The sequence below is a fragment of the Somniosus microcephalus genome, chromosome 27 (genome assembly GCF_052327205.1).
Source record: "Somniosus microcephalus isolate GS21.2 chromosome 27, FLI_Smic_1.0, whole genome shotgun sequence".
Lineage (NCBI taxonomy): Eukaryota > Metazoa > Chordata > Chondrichthyes > Squaliformes > Somniosidae > Somniosus > Somniosus microcephalus.
The window spans coordinates 46,149,774-46,175,476 of NC_141013.1; the positions used below are offsets into that span (position 1 = coordinate 46,149,774).

Sequence of the window (25,703 nt, forward strand, 5' to 3'; positions counted from 1 at the left end):
CACGAATTGTTCCAGATTGCCATTTCTCATTCTTATAGTCCCGGGCTAACACTGGTTGTCCTATTTCGAAACTCCGAGTGGTCTTGTTATTTACATGCTGGAACTGTTTGTTTTCGACTTCCCTACGCACATTTGGTTTTAACAAATCCAACCTGGACCGCAACCTCCTGTTATAAAACATCATGGCAGGACTTTGATTTGTCACTGCATATGTGTGGGGTTTCGATATGCCATTAGGAAATTGTCCACCTTGTGTTGTAGTGGAATATGGTCTTCGCTCATGGCCTTTATCGCCTTTTTGAACGTTTGTACAAATCTCTCGGCCAACCCATTTGTAGCCGGATGATATGGGGCAGATGTATAGTGTTTCACCCCATTCTTCTTCATGAATTTCTGGAATTCTTCTGACACGAACTGCGGTCCGTTGTCTGAACATATCTGTTCTGGCAATCCATTTCTTGCAAATATGGTTCTTTGAACTGCGATCGTCTTTTCCGAGGTAGTGGTCGCCATCTTAATCACTTCTGGCCATTTAGAATGTGCGTCTACCGCTATCAAAAACATGGAATCCATGAATGGACCTGCAAAGTCGATATGTACACGCTGCCATGGGGTTGAAGGCCATTCCCATGGATGCAGCGGTGCAATTGGAGGTGCATTTTGAACTTTTTGGCACCCTGAGCAGCTTTTAGTCAGATCCTCTATTTGTTTGTCGATACCTGGCCACCACACATAAGCCCTAGCAAGGCTTTTCATCTTGACTCCCCCCAGATGACCTTCATGCAGTTCCTTTAGAACTCTCTCCCTTAATTTAGGAGGAATAATCACCCTTGTTCCATACATCAATGTTCCTTGACAAACGGACAGCTGTTCTCGTCTGGCTGAGAATGCCGGTAACAGTGGTTCGCCATGTGCTGGCCATCCCTTCACTGTCAATTCGTAGACCCGAGACAGTGTCAGGTCATTCCTGGTCTCTCTCTCAATACTCGCATTGGTGACTGGCAAACATTCGATGATGGTCGAGTGAAATAACTCAACAGGGTCAACTGTCGGTGCCTCTTCTGCTGTAGGTAGTGGCAGGCGCGACAGCCCATCAGCATTACCATGTTGCTTTGTACCTTTGAATTCGATCTCATATTGATGTGCCCCTAGGAAAAGGGACCATCTCTGGAGCCTCAGCGCTGTCATCACCGAAACACCCTTCTTAGGGTTAAAAATGGAAACCAACGGCTGGTGGTCTGTCAGCAGCGTAAACTTTTGGCCTTGCAGGTAATGATTAAATTTTTTTACTCCCCACACGAGGCTGAGAGCCTCCCTATCTATCTGAGCATAGTTGCGCTCAGCGGAGGTCAATGATCTGGATGCGAACGCGACTGGTCTTTCCAAGCCATTTGGCAACTTATGTGATAGCACTGCCCCAATACCATATGGAGAAGCATCACAAGCTAAACGAATAGGCAGCGTTGTGTTAAAGTGAGCCAACACTTCCTTAGAGGTGATCAATGCCTTGCTTTTGTGAAAAGCCTGCTTACAGTCCTCGCTCCACTTCCATGGCACTCCCTTTTGTAAAAGAGCGTTCAGCGGGTGTAGCACCGTGGATAAATTTGGCAGAAACTTATGGTAACAGTTAATCAACCCTAGGAACGACCTCAACTGGGATACATTTTCCGGAGCGGGAGCCTTCACAACAGCTTCGATCTTGTCAGGTGACTTGTGAAGCCCCTCCTGGTCAATGACGTGACCACAGTACGAGATTCGCTTCTGAAAGAACTCACATTTCTGGCGATTAACTCGAAGTCCATACTCTTTCAATCTGGTGAGCACCTGTTCCAAATTAGCAAGGCGTTCCTCATCATCATCTCCTGTAATAAGAATGTCGTCCAGATAGCATTGTGTGCCAGGAATTCCCTGTAATACCTGCTCCATGGCCCTTTGCCAAATCGCTGGAGCCGATGCCACTCCAAAACCCAGTCTATTATACCGATATAAGCCCTTATGCGTGTTGATCGTGAGATACTGGCGTGACGCTTCATCAACTTCCATCTGTAAGTACGCCTGCGCCAGGTCTACCTTGGTGAAGTGTGATGTAAGAAAAAGGAGTCTTACCATCAAGTAACTTTAAAGTAAGCTTTAAGTAACTTATAAACACACTATATACAAGAGAGGTCTTTACCATGCCTCTGGTAGAAGCCTCTTACAATACTGAACAGTCCAGTATTTATACCAGTCCAACAGGAAGTGACATATGACAGGAAGTGAGGTATGTACACAGTTCATAGTTCATAGTTCACAGTTCACAGGAAGTGATGACATAACTTCCCGGAAGTTATTATTATTATCACAAAGTGTTTCCCGCCAGACAACGAAGCGAAGATATCCTCAATCCGCGGAAGCGGATATTGCACCATGTGAAGAACCGGATTAACAGTGATCTTGAAATCGCCACAGATGCGAACCTTCCCCGGTTCCCCCGGCTTGTTGTTCAATGAACGCTTCATGACGGGAACAATGGGCGTGGCCCATTCGCTCCAGTCCACCTTTGACAGTACTCCTGAACGTTCTAGCCCTTCCAGCTCAGCTTCCACAGCAGGTCGTATCGCATAAGGTACCGGTCTGGCTTTGAAAAATTTCGGGTTTGCATGTTCTTCAGCCTTGATGTTTGCCGTAATTCCTTTCAGTGTTCCCAGTCCCTGTTGGAACACCTCCTTAGCATCGTCCAATATTCTGGACAGTCGTTTAGGTTTGACATCGTCCTTTTTACCGGAATCTACAGTTAGTGCTTTTAAGGAATGCCAGTCCATATTTATTCTCCTGATCCATTCCCATCCCAGTAGTGGTGGACCTCCCTCAGGTAACACATACAAGTCCATTCCTTTGCTTTCTTTACCCTTGTGGACCACCTTTACTTTTATCTTTCCGATGGGGTACACTCTTTGCCCCGTGTATGTTTTTAATACAATCTCCGTATCCCTTAGGGGAATGTGTGAGAATAACCTTTTGTAATCTTGCTTATTCATGACCGTCAATGCCGATCCCGTGTCCAATTCCATCTTCACTTGGACTCCTGCTATCTGGAGTGTAACCCAAATAGTTTGGTGGTCTGCTGTGTTACCCACATTATGTATTCTTAGTCAACCCAGTTCCTTACTGCTGGAGTCTGAATCCGTCTTCTGTTCATCCGAACTGTTCTCTGTCACCTTGTGTACTTTTTTGTAATTCTTCTGTGGTGACTTTTTGTTGCTGGTCTTCTTTCCTGACCGGCATACTTTCGCTATGTGACCGAGTCTGCCACATTTTCTGCATTCTTGATCTTTGAACCAGCACTGGTTCTGATCGTGCGTTGTCCTTCCGCAACGATAGCACTTTACTGCACCCAATGCCATTTGATTGGTGCTGAGTTCCGATGGCCTTAGCTGCATTTCCGCGGTGCCTCGTGCTGCCGCCTCGTGCGATGCTGCAATGGTGACAGCTTTATCTAGCGTAAGGTCCTTTTCCTCTAGCAGTCGCTTCTGAGTTCCTTCTTTTAATAGTCCACACACGAACTTATCTCTCAGAGCATCTGCTAGTCCTGTACCAAACTGACAGTACTTTGATAGCTTGCGCAGTTCAATTAAGAATTCAGCGTTGCTTTCCTCTTTCAGCTGCGTTCTTCTGTAAAATTTAAATCGTTCCGCTATCAGCAGCGGCGTGGGGTTTAAATGCTCTTGCAGGATAGTAACAATATTCGCGAAAGTCTTATCCGCCGGTTTATCTGGTGTTACAAGGTGCCTTAATAACCCGTACGTCTTCGCACCCATCAAGTTTAATAGGGTTAGTGCTTTCTTTTCAGCCGGTATCTCATTTGCTGTACAATAAACTTCAATACGCTCCACATAAGTGGCCCAATCTTCGACATCGCTATCAAAAGCAGTGATGTTACCGTTTTTAGGCATCCTTGTAAGTTTCTTTAAGTATTTTATTTTATTTTTTTCAAAATGGCGGCTTCCCGCGCTTGGCGGCTTTTCCCCGCTTGTCTTCTTCCTGCGCCGACTAAAATGGCGGCTTCTTCCCCCACTGGCTACAATGGCGATTACTGCGCTGTTGCTGTTCTCGCCTCCCAGCGGTCCTTAATTTCCCCCGACGCTGCTGCTTTTACTCCCCGCTGTCCTCGTGGGTATTAGCGCTTCCTTTCTTGCTGCGCGTCTATTCCGATTGCAGCCCGGCCCTTTACACCGGCTGCGGTCGAGTTCTCTGCCCTTTTTCTTCCGGTCTCGCCCCCCTTCTCCACTGACAACGCAGCCGACTTTCTGCCCGTGTCGCTAGATCGGCTTACCCACCGCCGTGGAAGAAGGATGATCACTGCCTGTCGCTGATGGTGGACTTCGTGGTCAGCAATTCCAACCCGGGTTCTCGATGCCTCCCGTGCGAATGCGGTGCTCAGCAGGATGATGAGGGTGGATGCCTCTTCTCGACGCCCGTTCTGGGGACGAAGCTGCCTTGGATGCAATTGCCGCTGGGTAAGATTGACTCGTCGCCACTGTTGAGTCTGTGTGTTCCAGATATACTTATTTTAATAACTGGACACAGACAACAGGAAAAACTTAAACAGGTCTTTACTACTTGAAGGTCAGGGCTGAACTGCTTTACAAATTACTACACAGAGCTTATATACCAGTGTGGTCACCACCGGTACTACAATATACAGTAGCAAGAGAAAGTAGTCCATCTTCTTAAGGTAGTTCTCTTAAGGTGGTACAGGTTACATACACCACAGGCATGTGAGAGAGGCAATTTAGTTTTGGTTTCGTTTTAGATGGATCTCTAAGATGGTGTCTCCTGTAATGCTGTTAACTTAGTTGAACAAACTTTAGATTAAAAGACATTCTCTTTCATCAATGTGTCGTCATTGAACCCACATAGAAATCAATACACCCAGAACACAGAGACCACACTTTAGGTGATCTCAGCAGATCATTAAACTTTTTTCGACACTGAACCCATGTCCATCTGCACACAGACCTTGAACTCACCTCCTCAGCAATTTGCAGCCAAGTTGCCTTGGTTTGCTGAGGAGGCCTCCTCCTTGCGTTTCCAGGGAAGAGGACCTCCTGACGTCCTCTAACTCCCTCCACAAGAGCATGGAGGGAGCCCTCAATGAACTTGGCTGCAGCCTTAGTTTTTGGGGTTGCCATTCCTGCAGCAGCCAGCACCTTGAAGAGGAAAAAGATCGCGGCCGATGCTTCAGCTGCAGCACAACCGCGCACTAAATACTGCCAGCGACAAATGTTCTGTCTGATGACAGAGCTCAGATAAAGTCAATCTGTTGTAGGAGCTCCTACTTGAGGCGGGAGCATCATTCTGATACCTGAATGATTTGGGAGTGCCGATCTGAGGCCTCGCATATCTCTTTACACTGTGTCTAAAAACAAAGGAATGAATTCTGATTGTAACAGGCCCACTACTGCTCGCTGTTTCTATGAATGACAGGGACAGTGGTGTTGGGAGTACAGTAGGTAAGTTTGCAGATGACACAAACATTTGCGCAGGGGTTAAGGCAGTAGAGGACTCAAAATTTTGCAAAAGATTTAGATATGCTAGGGGAGTGGGGCTGATGTGCCAAATAACTGCCCGAATCCGAAGTTAAAGCTTAAGACTGAAGCCTTTTATTAAATAAGAATCATGGCAGAGTTAACAGAGTCCATCATCGACTGAGCCCTTGGTAGAACATACCAGAAGAGGGGCGGGGCCAGGGAGGAGCATTAGTGGTTCCCCCTGGTGGAACATTCCAGACATTACAAGTGCAAGTACAAATATCAGAACACAGTTATTTCATCACATTCACCCCCTGCTATAGATTCAGTCTGTCAGGAGGTCTGATAATCCTCTGGGAATGACGTAACTCTTGCTGAGGCTCCTCCCGGAGTACTAACTCCGGTTCATTCGAATTCCCAGAATCATCAGTATTTTCCACACTGAGGGTTTGTGTCTCTGAAGGTCCAATACCACGATTGAAAACTCTACTCTCAGAGTCGAACTCTTTTCGAGCTCCAGCAGGTGCAAGATCTTTAATAGAGACCGTATCCTCTCGCCCATCCGAATATTGAATATACGCATACTGGGGATTAGCATGGAGGAGTTGTACTTCCTCCACCAGTGGATCAGTCTTGTGGCCTCTCACATGTCTGCGCAACAACACAGGGCCCGTGGTCGTCAACCATGTGGGTAACGATACTCCATTAGTAGCTTTTCTTGGAAAACTAAACATCCTTTCATGAGGGGTGGCATTCGACGCTGTACACAAAAGAGACCTTATGGAATGCAACACGTCTGGCAGGACATCCTGCCAGCGAGAGGTCGGCAGGCCTCGTGACTTCAGAGACAGTACGATAGCCTTCCACACTGTCGCATTTTCTTTCTCGACCTGCCCATTACCACGAGGGTTATAGCTGGTAGTTCTACTCGTTGCAATCCCCTTCGATAGCAAAAACTGTTGTAATTCTTCGCTCATAAAGGAAGAACCCCTATCACTATGTATATAGTTAGGCATGCCGAACAAGGAAAACAGTTGGCAGAGGCATTTAATTACAACAGCACTAGTCACATCCGGACAGGGGATAACAAAAGGGAACCGAGAGTACTCGTCTATAATATTAAGAAAATAGACATTACGGTCGCTCGATGGAAGGGGACCTTTAAAATCGAGACTCAAACGCTCAAATGGTCGAGTTGCTTTAATAAGATGAGCTGGCTCGGACGGCTTATAGAAGCGGGGTTTGCATTCAGCACAAACATGACAGGTTCTGGTCATTGTCCAGACCTCCTCAATAGAGTAGGGTAGATTGTGGGACTTAATGAAGTGGTTCATTCTGGTAACCCCAGGGTGGCAGAGTGCGTCGTGGAGACTTTGAAGCTTATCTGTACCTAGACTAGCACATACTCCTCGTGACAAAGCATCCGATGGCTCATTAAATACTCCAGGCCTGTACTGAATATCATAGTCATATGTTGACAGTTCTATTCGCCATCTTAAAATCTTATCATTTTTGATCTTGCCTCTCTGCTTAGTGTTGAACATAAAGGCTACAGATCGCTGGTCAGTAATGAGCATAAAACGTTGGCCAGCGAGATAATGTCTCCAATACCTGACTGCTTCAATAATTGCCTGTGCCTCCTTTTCCACTGAAGAATGTCGAACTTCTGGTCCTTGCAATGTACGAGAGAAGAAGGCTACTGGTCTACCAGCTTGGTTAAGAGTTGCTGCCAACGCAAAATCAGATGCATCACTTTCCACTTGAAATGGGATCTTCTCATCCACGGCACATACCACTGCCTTCTCAATGTCCCGTTTGATATTAAGGAAAGCCTCCTGAGCTTCCGCCGATAGCGGAAAAGATGTCGACTTAATAAGAGGTCGGACTTTATCTGAGTAGCTAGCCACCCACTGGGCATAGTACGAGAAGAATCCCAGACACCTTCTTAAGGCTTTTACAGTGTGAGGTGGGCGTAATCTTTCAGGGTCTGGCCCGATTACCCCATTCTCCACAACGCAACCAAGAATACACAAACGTGTAGTATTGAAGGTACACTTGTTTTCATTGTAGGTCAGGTTTAACCTCTTTGCAGTCTCTAGGAACTTCGCGAGATTTTGATCATGCTCCCGCTGGTCACGCCCACAGATGGTAACATTGTCCAGGTACGGGAATGTTGCTTCCAACGCGTATTCATCCACCATACGATCCATCTCCTGTTGGAAGACGGATACCCCATTCGTCACTCCAAAGGGCACCCGAAGGAATTGGAACAGGCGCCCATTAGCTTCGAAGGCCGTATAAGGTCGGTCTTCTATTTTGATGGGGAGTTGATGGTAGGCAGACTTTAAATCAATGGTGGAGAACACGCGGTACTGAGCTATCTGGTTCACCATCTCAGAAATACGAGGCAAAGGATAGGCGTCTAATTGGGTATACAAGTTTATAGTCTGGCTATAATCGACCACAAGTCTTTTCTTCTCATTAGTTTTAACCACCACCACCTGGGCACGCCATGGGCTACCACTGTGTTCGATGATTCCCTCCCGTTGAAGCTTTTCCACTTCCTCTTTTATAAATGTTTTATCTTCTGAACTATACCGTCGACTCTTAGTCGCTATAGGTCTACAATTAGGAGCAAGGTTCGCAAACAAAGAAGGCGGGCTTACGTTTGATATACCTACCGTGATACAATAGTGGTCAGTGATACAGTTATAACGAACAGTGGTGAACAGTGCTAACTACTAACAGTGATACGATAGTGAACGTGGTTTACCACAACGTTTAAAGTAGAAAGGCCGCAGACTGTGAGCGGAGGCTGAGATCCACCATACTTAAGGGTAACGCTCTCATGCTGACACTGGAAGTCCAAGCCTAATATTAAGTTCACACACAACTGAGGTAATATGAGGAGTTTAAAGTCCTTATACTCCGTATCCTTAACGGTCAATGTGACTTTACAATATCCAGTTACCTCCGAAGTAAGGGATTTGGACGCCATCACAATTTCACTTCGAGTAGGATACACCTTCAATGAACAGGAGTTAACAAGGTTGGGGTGTATAAAACTTTCAGTACTGCCACAGTCTCTCAAACACCCAGTAGGACAACCATTAATCTTAATGTCCATCATAGATTTTGACAAGGAACACGGTATGGTCTGGTCAACCGTAGCCGAGGCTAGAGTAAAACGATAGGCGGCAGCAGAGAAGACATCGGGTACAGGATTACCCTTACACACTTTACTAAAATGTCCCCGTTTCTTACATTTAAAACAGGTAGCCTCTCTGGCTGGGCATCTTTGCCTGGGGTGTTTAGATTGGCCACAAAAGTAACACTTAGACCCATGGGGCACAGCCGCAACAATAGGATTAAGTGGGGGCAACATTGGTGTTATGGATGCCTCCATACTCGGAACACACGAGGCTGAGAGAGCAGCAGCGACAACCGTTTTTAAAACTAACGAGTCGTTCTCGAGGAGTCTCTGTCTAATATAATTAGATCGGAGGCCAGATATGAAAGAATCGCAGATGGCTTCTTCCTGATACACTATGGCAGAGACAGCCTTGTAGTTGCAACCCTTAGCCAAAGCCTTAAGGTCCTGCAGGAAATTGTCCAGAGATTCCTCGGGTAATTGCCTGCGAGTAGACAGGAGATACCTGGCGTATACTTCGTTAACCGACTTAAGGTACTGGGCTTTAAGAGCTGCGAGGGCCTCTTCATATGTAGTAATATCTTCAATTATAGAGTAAGTTTGATGACTTACCAAGTTGGTTAGAAGACCCAACTTGTTAACCGTCGGATCGGTCGATGATGCGATGAAGTGTTCAAAACATCGGAGCCAATGCGTAAATTTCTTCGACGCATCTGCCGAATGGGGATCGATATCCAGACGCTCTGGTTTCAAAAATCGATCCATCTTCCAAAAGTTGTTATTTAATAAAATTGATGTGCCAAATAACTGCCCGAATCCGAAGTTAAAGCTTAAGACTGAAGCCTTTTATTAAATAAGAATCATGGCAGAGTTAACAGAGTCCATCATCGACCGAGCCCTTGGTAGAACATACCAGAAGAGGGGCGGGGCCAGGGAGGAGCATTAGTGGTTCCCCCTGGTGGAACATTCCAGACATTACAAGTGCAAGTACAAATATCAGAACACAGTTATTTCATCACAGGGGCAAACATCAGAAAATGGCATTTAACCTTGATAAATGCAGTGTCGTGCATGTAGGTAGGACCAACACAGAATATACTTACAGGTTACAGGGAAGGATACTGAAAGCGGTTGGGAGAGAAAAGGATCTTGGTGTTATTGCACAGAGATCATTTAAAGTTCACGACCAATCCAGAAGTCATAGCCAAAGCAAACAGGGGATTGGGTTGTATTAATAGAACCATTCAGTACAAATCAACGGACACCATTCTGTTACAACATAGGTCATTGTTTAGCCCATATCTGGAGTACTGTGCCTAGTTTTGCCCCCTCACATAGTGGGCGATATAATGGCCTTGGAGTATGTTCAGAGGACAGTTACGAGAACGATTCCGAGCTTAAAGAAACTTAGTTACTCAAATAGGCTTAAAGAGCTGGGTCTAGTTACACTAGAGCAGCATAGACTTAGAGGCCTATAAAATAATGAAAGGGCTGGGTTGTGTGCCTATTGATATATTATTTCAGTTTGACAGATTGGGGAGGGCCAGGGCACAGGCGTTTAACTCTGTTCACTCTCTGTATGCCTACAAGAGGAAGCTGGACCAGATCTTGACTGGAGCAGAGTTCACATCATACAGAATATAAGAAATAGGAGCAGGAGTAGGCCATTCGGCCCTTCGAGCCTGCTCCGCCATTCAATGAGATCATGGCTGATCTTCTGCCTCAATTCCATTCACCGGCCTTATCGCCATATCCCTTGATGCCCTTACTAGTCAGAAATCTTTTGTTTTGAATATACCCAATGACTGAGCCTCCACAGCCCTCTGGGGTAGAGAATTCCAAAGATTCACCACCCTATGTGAGAAGAAATTTCTTCTCATCTCAGTCCTGAATGGCCTACCCTTTATCCTGAGGCCTACCCTTTATCCTGAGGTTGTGGCCCCTGGTTCTAGACTCCCCAGCCAAGGGAAACATTCTCCCAGCATCCACCCTATCAAGCCCTGTAATAATTTTGTATGCTTCAATGAGATCCCCTCTCATTCTTCTGAATTCAAGAGAATACAGGTATAGTTTACTCAATCTCTTCTCATACGACAGTCCCGCCATCCCAGGAATCAATCTTGTGAACCTTCGTTGCACTCCCTCTATGGCAAGTATATCCTTCCTTAGGTAAGGAGACCAAAATTGTACACAGTACTCCAGGTGTGGTCTCACCAAGGCCCTATATAATCGGAGTAAGACTTCTTTACTCCTGTGCTCAAATCCTCTTGTAATGAAGGCCAGCATACCATTTTCCTTCCTAATGGCTTGCTGCACCTGCACATTCACTTTCAGTGACTCATGTACAAGGACACCCAGGTCCCTTTGAGCATCTGCATTCCCCAATCTTTCACCATTTAGGAAATACTCTGCCTTTCTGCTTTTTCTACCAAAGTGGATAACTTCACATTTATCCACATTATATTCCATCTGCCATGTTCTCGTCCACTCACTGAGCCTGTCGAGATCCCCTTGAAGCTTCTTCACATCCTCTTCACAACTGACACTGCCACCTGGCTTTGTGTCATCAGCAAATTTGGAAATGTTACATTTAGTCCCCTCATCCAAATCATTGATATAGATTGTGAATAGCTGGGGCCCAAGCACCGATCCTTGCGGTACCCCACTAGTCACAGCCTGCCATCCTGAAAAAGACCCGTTTATCCCTACTCTTTGTTTTCTGTCTGTTAACCAATTCTCAATCCATGCTAGTATATTACCCCCAATTCCATGTGCCCTAATTTTATTCACCGGCCTCTTGTGTGGGACCTTATCGAAGGCCTTCTGAAAATCCAAATACACCACATCTACCAGTTCCCCTTTGTCTACTCCACTAGTTACACCCTCAAAGAACTCCAATAGGTTTGTCAAACAGGATTTCCCTTTCATAAATCCATGTTGACTATGCTCAATCTTACTATTAGTTTCTAAGTGCCCAGTTATTGCATCCTTTATAATAGACTCCAGCATTTTCCCAACGACTGATGTGAGGCTAACAGGTCTGTAGTTCCCCGTTTCTCTCTCCCTCCTTTCTTAAATAGCGGGGTTACATTTGCTATCCTCCAATCTGCAGGAACCGTTCCAGAATCTATAGAATTTTGGAAGATGACAACCAATGCGTCCACTATCCCAATGGCCACCTCTTTCAAAACCCTAGGATGTAGGTCATCCGGTCCTTGGGATTTAGCGACTTTTAGTCCCATTAATTTTGCTAGTGTTGTTTTTTTACTAATAATAATTTCTTTAAGTTCCTCATTCTCGTCACACCCTTGGTTTTCTTGTATTTCTGGAAGGCTTTTTGTGTCTTCCTCCATGAAGACAGAAACAAAGTATTTATTTAATTTCTCTGCCATTTCCTCATTCCCCATTATAAATTCTCCTGTCTCTGACTGTAAAGGACCTACATTTACCTTCGCCAGTCTTTTCCTTTTCACATACCTATAGAAGCTTTTACAATCTGTTTTTATATTTTTCGCTAGTTTGTGCTCATATTCCATTTTCCCCTTTATCAATTTCTTGGTCCCCCTTTGCTGATTTCTAAAAAAATCCCAATCCTCAGGCTGACCGCTTTTTCTGGCAACTTTATAAACTTCCTCCTTTGACTTAATACTAGCTTTAATTTCTTTTGTTAGCCATGGTTGGATCACTTTTCCTTTTGGGTTTTTATGCCCTCGAGGAATATATGTTTGTTGCAAATTATGCATTATTTCCTTGAATGTTAGCCATTGTATGTCCATCTTCATACCTTTTAGTGTAGTCTCCCAATCTACCATGGGCAACTTGTCCCTCATACCCTTGTAGTTTCCTCTGTTTAGATTGAAGATCTTAGTTTCAGATTGGACTACATCACTATCAAACTTAATATAAAATTCAATCATATTATGGTCACTTGTCCCTAAAGGCCCCTTTACCACAAGATTATTGATTAGCCCTTTCTCGTTACACAGTACCAGATCCAGACGAAGGCATATAGATGGCCCGTGTGATCTCCTGCAGTGGTTGTGATGGCCTAATGGGGTCGGTGAAGAATTTTCCAGCGTATTTTTTCACTTATTGGCCCTGGTTTTTTTCCCTGTCTCCCAGGAGATTACTTGGCTACAGGAGGCGGGGGGGGGGGGTGGTGGTGGGCGGGAGTGGAGGTTGGGGGGGGTGGTGTGGGGTGGTGTGGGGGGTGGGGAGGGCGGGGGGAGGAAGCATCTACTCCAAATGCTCCGGGCATCGTGAGTATGGGGCAGGCTTAATTTAGGGTCGAACTCGATGTTTGGTCAACTTGGCAGGAAGGCGACCGAGCTGGGAACTGGGGAACGCCAACTTACCCAGTCGGAATGCTGAACCAGGAAACCACACAGCCTCACAGGCTGAACCTGGAGACCACACAGCCTCGCAGGTTGAACCAGGAAACCACACAGCCTCGCAGGCTGAACCTGGAGACTACACAGCCTCGCAGGCTGAACCTGGAGACTACACAGCCTCGCAGGCTGAAGAGGAGACCACACAGCCTCGCAGGCTGAACCTGGAGACCACACAGCCTCGCAGGCTGAACCTGGAGACTACACAGCCTCGCAGGCTGAAGAGGAGACCACACAGCCTCGCAGGCTGAACCTGGAGACCACACAGCCTCGCAGGCTGAACCAGGAAACCACACAGCCTCGCAGGCTGAACCAGGAAACCACACAGCCTCGCAGGCTGAACCTGGAGACTACACAGCCTCGCAGGCTGAAGAGGAGACCACACAGCCTCGCAGGCTGAACAGGAGACCACACTGCCTTGCAGGCTGAACCAGGAAACCACAGAGCCTCGCAGGCTGAACCAGGAAACCACACAGCCTCGCAGGCTGAACAGGAGACCACACAGCCTCGCAGGCTGAACCTGGAGATCACACAGCCTCGCAGGCTGAACCAGGAAACCACACAGCCTCGCAGGCTGAACCTGGAGACCGGAGACTGGTGCCGGAGGTGACCAGACTTTGCTTTGACAGATGATTGATGCAGAGAGAGAATCCAACTGATAAACTGGGACATAGCAGCAGATGCAATGGTACAGATAGGTGTGAAGGTCTGACTAACATGTCATAGGAACAGGAGGAGACTCAAGCCTGTTCTGCCATTCAATTAGATTGTGGGTGATCTGCACCTCAGCCCCATCTACCTGCCCTGTCATGCTTTATGAAAGAAGGCATGCCAGAGGAATAATCGACCAATGAAGCCTGATTGTCTACATCTGCCGAATTGGCACGACTCCATTTGCAGGCATTGACTTTGGTTGCCGTGAGATGTAGTGTAACTCAGGGACCTCGTGCATTTCACTTTCACAGGCCAGAAATCTGTGCTGGGACCTCTTTTGTTTCCCATTTATGTAACTGATTTCATCATAGGCATGGGAGAAATAATATTGAAGTCCATTGATACCAAACTGAGGGGCATGGCAAATTGCAAGTAAGAATGCAAGAGATGAAGGGGAACAGATAGGGTAGAGAGAGAAACTATTCCTGCTGGTTGGGGAGTCTAGGACTAGGGGGGCATAGTCTAAAAATTAGAGCCAGACATTTCAGGAGTGAAATTAGGAAACACTTCTAGATACAAAAGGTGGTAGAAGTTTGGAACTCTCTTCCGCAAACGGCAATTGATGCTCGATCAATTGTTAATTTTAAATCGGAGATTGATAGATTTTTGTTAACCAAAGGTATTAAGGGATATGCGGCAAAGGCGGGTGTATGGAGTTAGGTCGCAAATCAGCCATGATCTCATTGAATGACGGAACAGGCTCAAGGGGCTAAATGGCCTCCTCCTGTTCCTATGTTCGTATGAGATTGCAGGAGGTTAGTGGAGTGGGCAGAGCGGAGACAGATACAGTTCAAAGAAGAATGAAAGAAGGGAGACTGAGTGGAGGAACAGAGAGAACTAAGGATACAGATCAATAGATCTTTAAAGATAGAACTGTAGGTAGAAAAGGTTATATCCTTTATATAAAAGCAAGGAGGGGGTACCATACAACACATTTGGAGAGGCCACAGTTGGAGTGTTGTGTACAGTTCTGGGCATTCACTATAGGAAGGGCATCGAGCCATGGAAAGGGGACAGTGAAGAAAGTATCAGGATCAGTTATCAGGAAAGGCTCAAAAAATGGAGACTTTTTCACTGGAATAGAGAAGTTTAAGCGAGGGATCTAATCAAGGTTTTCCAAATTATAAAAAGGTTTTGAGAGGTTAAGTAGTGAAGGATTATTGTTTCGACTGTCCATGTAACAAGGGGACAGAGACTGAGAGTCACCACCAGAAGAAGTGGCTGCTGAGGGAGAGACTCGGGCCAATTGTTCTGGGGCCCATAGAGGTGAGCGTTAAACATGGACAATGCACCAGAACTGCGCTGTGTCCAGAGCCAGTGCCCCCGGCTCCAGTGCCCCCAGTTCCAGTGCCCCCGGTTCCAGTGCCCCTGGTTCCAATGTGGGCTAATTTGAACCAAGCCTTCAATGAATGTTCAGCTGCGTGGCATCACATGGAAGATTGCAGAATGCTGTTTGTAAACGAGTTCACAAGAAGGGTCATTACCATCGCCCGTCATTGTGTGCTGACAGCTACGGTACAGCAAGCAGATGCCAGACTCTCATCTGAGTCTGCATCAAGCAACTCTCCTGGCACCTCCTTACAATGGCAAGACCTGGCGTGTAACAGCCCAGTGGCATCCTTCCAGAGGCCCCAGATAGCGAGGATGAGGGACCACAGCAGGTGATGCACCGAGCATGGGAGCGGAGGAGCAAGAAACATGTCAAAGATGGAGGACACCACCTCTGACAGCTGCAGTCAGCGGTGGAGCTCAGGTTGGCTGGGACATGGGCACCGGGGGGGTGGGGGGGGGGGGTGGAAGAGTCAATCTCGAGATGTGGCCGACTTGGAAGGAAGGGGACCCAGCTGGGAACTGGAGAATGACGACTTAGCCAAGTCAGGAACTGTACAGCTTCGCAGGCCGAAACTGGAGACCGAAGACTGCTGACTGAGGTTCCTGGGAGCAAAATGCTACTTTGACCGACCTCAATGACTGGGGGTACTGTGGGGAGGGGGAGGGGTCATGACTCCCCTCCCGAACCCCCACTGAATGCAGGAGCTGGAGACCCAAATCTCCGAGGCCCTGGTGTCAAAGTGAAGGATGTTTTCCGAGCACGAACAGTTGTTATAAACCTTGAGTGAAGTGGCCAGCAGCTTCTGGGGACAAGTGGGGAGCAGTCTATATCTGGCAAGTGTCAGGTGCTGCTGCTTGGTATAGGCAACACGCAGATAACCTTGGGGCAGGTGTAGGCTCTGGGTCCATCTGCTGGGCAGCCCCTCACAGAAGGGGCTTTGTTAAGTTGCCTCATGAATGGTCAGACAGGCCCTCAGCTGCAGTGTGTCCTCAATCGACAGGCTAAATGAGAAGCTTGCCCAAGCCAGGAGAATAAGTGTAGCCACTTTGCTCAATGTCAGTCCTGTCATGGAATCTGCCAAACCTCGGATCAGTGGGCAGAGTGAGAGGAGGCTGGGAGAAGGAGTAGTCCCAAGTTACCAATGGATGGTGTTGCGGTCTCCCCTGATTGCAATGTGCCTTCTGCCCCTACCCTGCACAGCAGTCTGAAAGCTGGCAGGACCAGACTGTCCCTCCAGCAGCAGAAGATCAGCTGCCTGAACGTGGAGCGTCTGATGGCCGTACTCACTAAGACCAAGAGCCAGCTTGCGTTGCCGAGCCTAGCACAGACCATCAGCTGCCACCCTCCTGCCCTCTGCAGGCACTCAGAAGAAACTGAAAGAAAGACTTGAAAGACTTGCATTTATATAGCGCCTTTCACGACCACCGGACGCCTCAAAGGGCTTTACAGCCAATGAAGCAGCCTTTGAAGTGGAAATGTGGCAGCCAATGTGCGCACAGCAAGATCCCACAAACAGCAATGTGATTGTTAGAGAAGATTAGTTAGAGAAGCACAATACGCACCCACTGGCAGGAAAGGGAGAGCATTAGTTACGTGTATCTTAGCCGTGCGGAATTAATGGTTTAACTCCAGTATATGCCGCGTGGAGAGTCCATTTATGTTCGAGAGAAATATTACGTTGGTAGCATTGCCAGTAGCAGGGACTGAGGTTTCCTTTTAGATGTTGTGGGGTCTGTGTTACTGCAGTGGGATAGGAAACGTGCTGAGATGGAATGTGTTATTGCTTTAGTCGATGATTATAAGATTGTCTCCAGAATCAAGGTTCTACAAACAGTTTGTAAAGAGGGTGTTGGACTGGTTTGGGGTCTTTCAGGAGCCTCCTCACACAAGCCCTCGTGCTTCTCTTCAGGGGTCCCCGTGTGCTGACCCTCTATCTGGATGCCGTATTCTGGAGAAACACCAAGTGATGATTGTTGTGTATGTAACATGTATGTTACTTTAAACCTATGGCCAGGGCAGCACTACTTTGTAGGGCGTAGTGATACCGTAGTACCACTCCTGGCCATAGGGGTATAAATAGTACTGTGGGTACTGATCGCCCCTCAGTTCCCGCCTGTGGGCATGAAGTAAAGACCTAAGTTAAACCCTTCCAAGCTGTCTCTTCCTTATTGTATTAAGTATATTCGCATACTTTACAATGATGACCCAGGAGAACTTGCTGGGATGTGCTGAAGCAACTCACCAGTGTGGTCTGGGCACCAGAACCTCCACCCAGCATTCCAATACTGTCACTTTTACGATCCTTTAATGTTTCAATTTTATATGTGATATTATTTAATGTGCCTATATTAATAAATGTTGCTTTTGCTAAGGTGCTGCATGGGACTTCTCTACAAGATTAAATCTTCTGGAACGGTGGCAATTTACTGCGCTGGATTGAAAACTGGCTAAAGCCCATAGTCAGAAAGTGGTTGTAGATGGAATTGGATTTTGCTTGAAATCACCAGTGGTGTCCCGCAGGAATCGTTGCTTTTACTATTACAAAGGAGAGGAGGGGGCTGCTTCGGTTGTACAGACCCTTGCTCAGACCCCATCGGGAGGAACTGGGTTCAGTTCTGGGCCCCGCACCTCGGGAAGGACATACTGGCCTCGGAGGGGGAGAAGCCCAGATTCACCAGAATGATACCGGGGCGGAGAGGGTTAAATTATGAGGACAGGTTGCACAGACTGGGCTTGTATTCCCTTTGCTATGGGAGATTGAGAGGTGATCTGATTGAGGTGTTTAAAATGTTAAAAGGATTTGATAGCGTAGATAACAGAGAAACGATTTCCTCTGGTGGGGAAATCAAGAACGAGGGGACAGAATCTTAAAATTAGAGCCAGGCCATTCAGGAGGAAAATCAGGAAGCACTTTTTCCCACAATGCGCTGGGGGATTGGGGGCGTGACTGGCAAAAGACATTCAACTTAGAAAAGTGCAGTGTTATGCATATGGGCAGGTTAAATGCTGAACATGCATACACCCTTCAGGGAAAAGAACTAATGGAGAAAGCAGAGACCTGGGCGTTCTAGTGCATGGATTTCGGAAGGTTCATGAGCAATGCCGTGAAACGATAGTTAGAACCAACAGGGTTCTAAGGTGTATTTATGGGGCAATTCACTACAAAACAAAGTATACTCATTTGTCCTTGTGCAAGACCTTGGTGAGGCCTCAGTTAGAATATTGTGTCCAGTTCTGGCCCCCTCACATGGTGGGTGGTATTGCAGCTTTGGAAAGGGTTCAGAGGTGGGTAACTAGATTAGTTCCTAGTTTGAAGCATCTTAGTTACCCATATAGACTCAAAGACCTGGGAAGTGTAGACTTGGGGGTGATTTGATCGAGGTTTATAAAATGATGAAGGGCTTGGATCGTGTTTGTGTAGACAAATTGTTTCAACTGAATAGGTTGGGGCAGAACAAGTTGGATTTTGGGAGATGGTTCTTTTCCCAGAGAATAGTGGACCTTTGGAACAGGCTGCCGGCTCGCGCGGTGATCACTGAATTCCTTCAAGAGAGAGCTAGATCTCTTTCTGGCTGGGGTGGAGATCACCTCGTACAGAAAGTAGTTACCGTGTAACATTAATCAGGGCCAAGGTGGTCTCCTGGACTCGTTTCGATTACCTAAGGGGGTCGGAGATGAGTTTCCCAGATTCCCCCCCCCCCACCCCCCCCCCAACTTAATTGGCCTAGGTTTTAATCTAGTTTTTATCTCCCAGGAGATGCTGTGGCTCCGGGTGGGTGGGGAGTGTCTGTATTGTGTTGCATGAGGCATCATAATTGTATGGGACCGGTTGGATGGACCTGTGGGTCTTTTCCTGTCCATGATTTTTCATACCTATGTTCGTAATGTAATGACAGAAAATGCTGTACCTGGCGAATTACGGAATCCTGAAATTTAAAACTACAACTAATTTTTTTGAACAATAAAACCCTCCTACATTGCAGCCCCCTCAGTGTGTTCAACCAGTCCCCCTCAAACCTTCCCAAATGCAGATCTACAAGCTCTTCACTGACTCAACACCCTCATACTCCCACAATTCACACCAACACCCCACCTTCCCCCAACGTATTTCCAATTTCCCCCGAACTGGGACAGTGTAACCTCTGAGTTAGTGATCAGAAAGAAAAAATTAAACAAATACTAGATTCACCATTGATGTGTCGAAGTGCACTCACAATAACTGCTTGTGAGATTCTGTTTAATCTATTTGCATAAAACTATGATTTGTATTTTTACAGCAAATTTGAATTTCAAACCAAAACTTACCCTGTTTGGATGCTTTGAAATAGAAACAAAAAAGTTTTCTAAGACGGCGTTATGTGTGACCTTCAACCGCACTTGGTCCTTAACCCCCATGATTTTGGCAAGAGGTGTAGCGATCAACCTGTGAATGTAAACGTGTGTTATGTTAAACCGTGGGCTATGATCAAAGTGAGTCATATTTTCTTCTGATAGAATCATACAGAAGGAGGCCATTCGGCCCATCGTGCCTGTGCCAGCTCTGTGAAAGAGCTCACCAATTAGTCCCACTCCCCCTGCTCTTTCCTCACTGCCCTGTAAGTTTTTCCTTTTCAAGTATTTATCCAATTCCCTTTTGAAAGTTACTATTGAGTCTGCTTCCATCGCCCTTTCAGGCAGCGCATTCCAGATCACAACAACTCGCTGCGTAAAATAAATTCTCATTCACTGGTTCTTTTGACAACTACCTTCAATCTGTGTCCTCTGGTTACTTGCCCTTCTGCCACTGGAAAGAGTTTCTCCTTAGTTACTCTATCAAAACCCCTCATACATTTTGAACACCTCTATTAAATTTCCCCTTAACCTTCGCAGCTCTAAGGAAAACAATTCCAGCTTCTCCAGTCTCTCCACATAACTGAAGACACTCATCCCTGGCACCATTCTGGTAAATCTCCTCCGCACCCTCTCCAAGGCCTTGACATCCTTCCTAAAGTGTGGTGCCCAGAACTGAACACACTACTCCGGCTGAGGCCTAACCAGTGATTTGTGAAGGTTCAGCATAACTTCCTTGCTTTTGTACTTTATGCCTCTATTAATAAAGCCCAGGATCCCATATGCTTTTTTTTAAACAGCCTTCCCAACCTGTCCTGCCACCTTCAATGATTTGTGTACGTACACCCCCAGGTCTCTGTTCCTGCACCCCCTTTTAAATTGTACCGTTTAGTTCAGATTGCCTCTCCTCATTCTTCCTACAAAAATGAACCACTTCCCACTTCTCTGCGTTAAATTTAATCTGATGATCTTCCTGTAAGAATGTGCTAATGGATTGTTCTTCCATGTTCAATGCTGTTCTAAAGATTGCTCCTATCCAAAAATGATTTATCATTAGCGAAAAGTGTCGGAAAAGCTAAGACCTTTGCTCATTAAGGCCATTGTATTGTTTTGGGATTTTCACCATTTTTCCATAGAAAGGATTCGGGAATGAGTTAAGTTTTAAGATTAAAGTGAGTTCACACAGGTTTAAAATCCTCCTTACAGCCTCTGAGACTAACAGGGGATTGGTGCATCAACGATCCTTAACGTTTACCGGGGACAATAAGTAACGTTATCATCCTTCAGACTACCAGCAAGCCATCCACTCGAGACAATACTCTGAGGTACCAGCAGGGTGTCGACTGTCTGCTGAGAATATTCTCTTGGCAGTGAGACAGCCTGTTTGGTTGTCAGGCCTGCTGGTGAATCCCTGAATGGGAAAGAATTCAGAGGGATAGTCCTCCCAGCTCATGTGAACACAGGGGGAAAAGGACAAAGGGCTGTTCTGTTAAGAGAAAAGCAAGAAATGCAATTTATTGTAAGGCTTACGTCAACCAAGGCCTTGTCTGCCTCGGTCTCAATCAATGAACTGAAAGCAAGTGTATTTAGCTCACAGGGTTCCATAGTTCATTATTTTTGTTATTCATGAGGAAGAGTTTGACTTTAAGTGAAGTACGTGACTTGTGATTCTAGCTGTTACTCGGTATGTTTACTAGTTGTCTGTAAACAATACAGTCGACCCACTGAAAGATTGGAGAAGTGCACGGGAAGGCACATGTGAAAGAATTAGTCCATTTATCAGACTCTGCTAACGGGGGTCTGAAGAAATAGGACCAAGCCATTCAATTCAGATACAAACATCTTGTGGGATTTGTTCAAATGTATGTTTGGCAGCTGTTTTAGAAACCTGCATGGCCACTCTTTCTGAAGGTATTTATTCATCTATCTTGTTTAAAATCAGGGAGTCTGGCCGAAGCCTTTGAGGAAAGATAGTCAGGACACTGCCTGCAATAAAGAAAGGAACAGCTATGTCAGAATATTATTTATATCATAGTTTCATGTGGTCATTGGATGGCTTATTTGCACATTTTGCTTTCTGCTTCCATTCTCGCATAAAATAGTATATTCCACAGCTGGACTGACCGAGTGTGCTCATTAGTTAATTGGTCAGCTAACAAATGCTTAAGCATCATTATAGCAGATGTGTTTTGCACTATAGCTGAGTGTTGGAATGTACCTGATCTGACTGAAAGTTCACAATGGTGGCATAGTGGTTAGCACTGTTGCCTCACAGCGCCAGGGACCCGGGTTCGAATCCAGCCTCGGGTGACTGTCTGTGTGGAGTTTGCACATTCTCCCCGTGTTTGCGTGGGTTTTCTCCGGGTGCTCCGGTTTCCTCCCACAGTCCAAAGATGTGCGGGTTAGGCTGATTGGCTATGAAAAATTGACCCTTAGTGTTAGGGGGATTAAATACGTGGGGTTACGGGGATAGGGTGGGATTGGTGTAGGGGTTACGGGGATTGGGTGGGATATGTGTCAGTGCAGGCTCGATGGGCAGAAATGGCCTCTATCTGCACTGTGGGGTTTCTGTGATTCTGTGAATGTCACCGTGCAATTTGCCCTCCATGTATTGAATTTAGGGTGTAGCAATTGGTTAACATCAGTTTTTTCATTCATTCTCGGATGTGGGTGTCGCTGGCAAGGCCAGCCTTTATTGCCCATCTTTAGCTGCCCTCGAGAAGGTGGTGGTGAGCCGCCTTCTTGAACCACTGCAGTCCGTGTGGTGAAGGTGCTCCCACAGTGCTGTTAGATCGTGAGTTCCAGAATTTGGAAGGAACGGCGATATATGTCCAAGTCAGGATGGTGTGTGACTTTGAGAGGAACTTGGAAGGTGGTGTTCCCATGCACCCTGCTACCCTTGTCCTTCTAAATGTTGGAGTTGCGGGTTTGGGAGGTGCTGCCGAAGAAGCCTTGGTGAGTTGCTGCAGTGCATCTTGTAGATGGTACACACTGCAGCCGCGGTGCGGCAAGGCTACTTGAAAGAACAGAAGTACTGAATGGTGTCAAAAAGCAAATAAAAGGTAAATATTCTATGAGATGAACAGTAAATCCAATCCAATGTAGCAGTCCTTTTTTGTACTATGAATGGCACTGAATTTCTCTCTTTAGACAGATTACTTGGTTATTTATCTTACTGCTGTTTGTGGGATCATGCTGTGCACAAAAGTGGCTGCCACATTAGCTAACATTACAACAGTGACTACACTTCAACAGTATTTAATTGGCTGTGAAGCACTTTGGGATGTGCTGAGGACGTGAGAGGCCCTGCATAAAGGCAAGCCCTTGTTTTCTTAAAAGCATCAAAGGATTTCCTCATTTTTAAACAGCAGTTGGAACATTGAACCAACACGTGACTGGTGGGAAGTCAGTAAGATGGAATCAATCTGTATTTTAGCAAAAATGCTGGAAATGTATTTTCCTTGAAGAACAACTGTCAGTGACAGCCCTGAGATATGTAACACACACACACTGAACCCTTCTCATAGGTGCAAACTGTAATGTATATACCTTTATAAGGGGGGGGCTATGTTTTACAGTACCGGCAGTGACCAGACCTGTATATAACACTGAGTAGTAATCTGTACAGATCAGTTGCAGTTTGAGCCACGTTGAGTAAACACCTGTTGTACCGTTCTCCGCAGTCCGTTTCTTATTATACACGGACGTAACATTGGCGACGAGGCAGGTTCGAACCTACCTGCAACTCTGCATCACCTCCCGGGGATTCGTTCCTGGAGATCAGTGGATTGGAGGTCAAGGCCAGAGACTCGGGCGTCGACCACGGGCAACCGCCCAGTCATCCAGCAGAGACTCGAGAATTGCGGGGGAGGCTGTCGAAAGCCAGGCTTGGCTTTCCAGTCGCGGTGGTCCAGCGAAACGGGCTGGCAACAGGTAGTGCGCAGACCCTTCCCGGACGGCGGCGGGCTAGAGCCCGACCGAGCAGCACAGCAAAGGGCCGAGCAGCGTCGACGGGGAGAGAGAGAGAGTGAGGGCAGAGCACACAGGGCGCAGCCGGTGTTCAGGGGCCGAGCAGCATCGGAGAGAGGGAGAGAGAGACGCGCAGAAACCTGCGAGGCGCCGCCATTGCCACGAGGACCGCCGAGAGCAGCGTTGGCAGCAGCGCAGGAGAAGTGCGCGAAACCTACAGGGCGCCGCCATTGCCACGAGAACCACCGGGAGTGGCGTCGGCAGCAGCGGGGGAGGAAGGAAAGCGCAGGAGACGTCATTTTAAGCCATTGGGAGATGCCATTTTAAACCACACTCCAAATGCCGAAGAGTGGCAGTATCACCGCATTTGACAATGAAGTCGAAGATTGGACTACATATGTCAAACGAATAGAGGTGTACTGCAAGGCAAATGAGGTGTTAGATGACAAGAAAGCGTCGGTATTGTTAAATTTAATGGGTGCAAAGACATATGGTTTATTACGAAATCTAGTAACCCCAACGAAGCCAATGGAAAAGAGTTTTGAAGACATAGTAACGATACTAAAGGAACATTTAAACCCCACACCGCTGCTGATAGCAGAAAGATTCAAGTTTCACAAACGGAACCAGCATAAGGATGAAAGCAATGCTGATTATTTAACAGAACTGCGCAAACTATCGAAACACTGCCAGTTTGGAGCGGGACTGACAGATACCTTAAGGGACAAGTTTGTGTGTGGGCTTCAAAGTGAAGGAACCCAGAAATGGCTTTTATCTGAAAAGGACCTTACGCTGGAAAAGGCTTTCAGCATTGCGGTATCATATGAAGCAGCAGCACGGGGCGCTGCAGAGATACAACAGAGGCGGCAAGAATATGGCACAAACGAAATGTCATATGGAACAGAGAAGTGCTATCGCTGCGGCAGAACAACACATGACCAGAATGATTGCTGGTTCAAAGACAAAGTGTGCAGGCAGTGTGGAAAAGTAGGACACATAGCGTGAGTCTGCAGGTCAGGAGAGAAAACCAGCAATAAGAAACCGACCAAAGGGAAGTACAAGAAGGTACATAAGATGACGGAGAATAGTTCAGATGAACAAAAGAGTGATAACGACTCCGAAAGCAGGGAACTGAGTTGTCTGAAACTACATAATGTGATCACAACGGAGGATCACCAAACCATTTGGGTCACTCTCAAGATAGCAGGAGTCCAGGTAAAGATGGAATTGGACACAGGATCAGCTCTAACAGTCATAAACCGATGGGACTACGAGCGGCTATTCTCACACATACCCTTGAGAGACACAAAAATTATTTTGAAGACATACACGGGGCAAAAAGTCTACCCCAAAGGAAAAATAAGGGTGACTGTTATATATAACGGTAAGGAAACACCAAAACTAGACCTTTATGTATTGCAAGATGGAGGACCACCATTACTGGGACGTGAATGGATCCGGAAAGTACAACTGGATTGGCATTCCATACAGGCACTGACTGTGGCTGATAAAAAGGATGACGACGTCACACCTGGGCGACTGTCAAAGATCCTAACTGACGCGAAAGAAGTGTTCCAGCAAGGACTCGGAACACTAAAAGGCATGACAGTGATGATTAAAATTGAAGAAAACGCAAGCCCAAAATTTTTTAAGGCCAGACCGGTACCTTATGCGATCCGCCCAGCCGTCGAAGCAGAGCTGGAGAGTCTGGAACGTTCAGGTGTACTGTCCAAGGTAGACTGGAGCGAGTGGGCTACACCCATCGTCCCTGTGATGAAAAAGTCGTTGAGCAGCACGCCTGGGGAACCAAGGAAGGTTCGCATCTGTGGGGACTTTAAGGTAACAGTGAACCCGGTCCTTCACACCGTACAATATCCACTTCCGCGGATTGAAGATATTTTCGCCTCTCTATCTGGAGGGAAACACTTCACCAAGATTGATCTGGCCCAGGCGTATCTGCAAATGGAGGTAGAAGAAGCATCAAAAAAATACCTCACATTCAACGCCCATAAAGGTCTCTACCAATACAACCGGCTGATATTCGGGGTAGCATCAGCTCCGGCTATTTGGCAGAGGGCAATGGAACAAGTCCTGCAAGGGATCCCAGGGACCCAGTGTTATTTGGACGACATCCTGGTCACGGGCGAAAATGACAGTGATCACCTTGCCAACCTGGAGCAGGTGCTCACTAGATTGCAGGAATATGGGCTCCGAGCTAACCGCCCCATATGCGAGTTTTTTTAGAAAACAGATCTCGTATTGTGGCCACGTTATCGATAAAGAGGGGTTGCATAAGTCCCCAGAGAAGA

General features: G+C 46.6%; 1 protein-coding gene across 1 annotated transcript in view; it reads right to left on the reverse strand.

The window, feature by feature from the left end:
• Positions 1 to 25,703, reverse strand: part of cers3a (ceramide synthase 3a) — a 159,505-nt gene that overhangs the window by 127,619 nt on the left and 6,183 nt on the right. Inside the window, exon 2 of the mRNA XM_085968923.1 lies at positions 19,402 to 19,519. Within this exon, the coding sequence (XP_085825049.1) occupies positions 19,402 to 19,519 (118 nt within the window). The remainder of the gene's footprint in view (positions 1 to 19,401; positions 19,520 to 25,703) is intronic.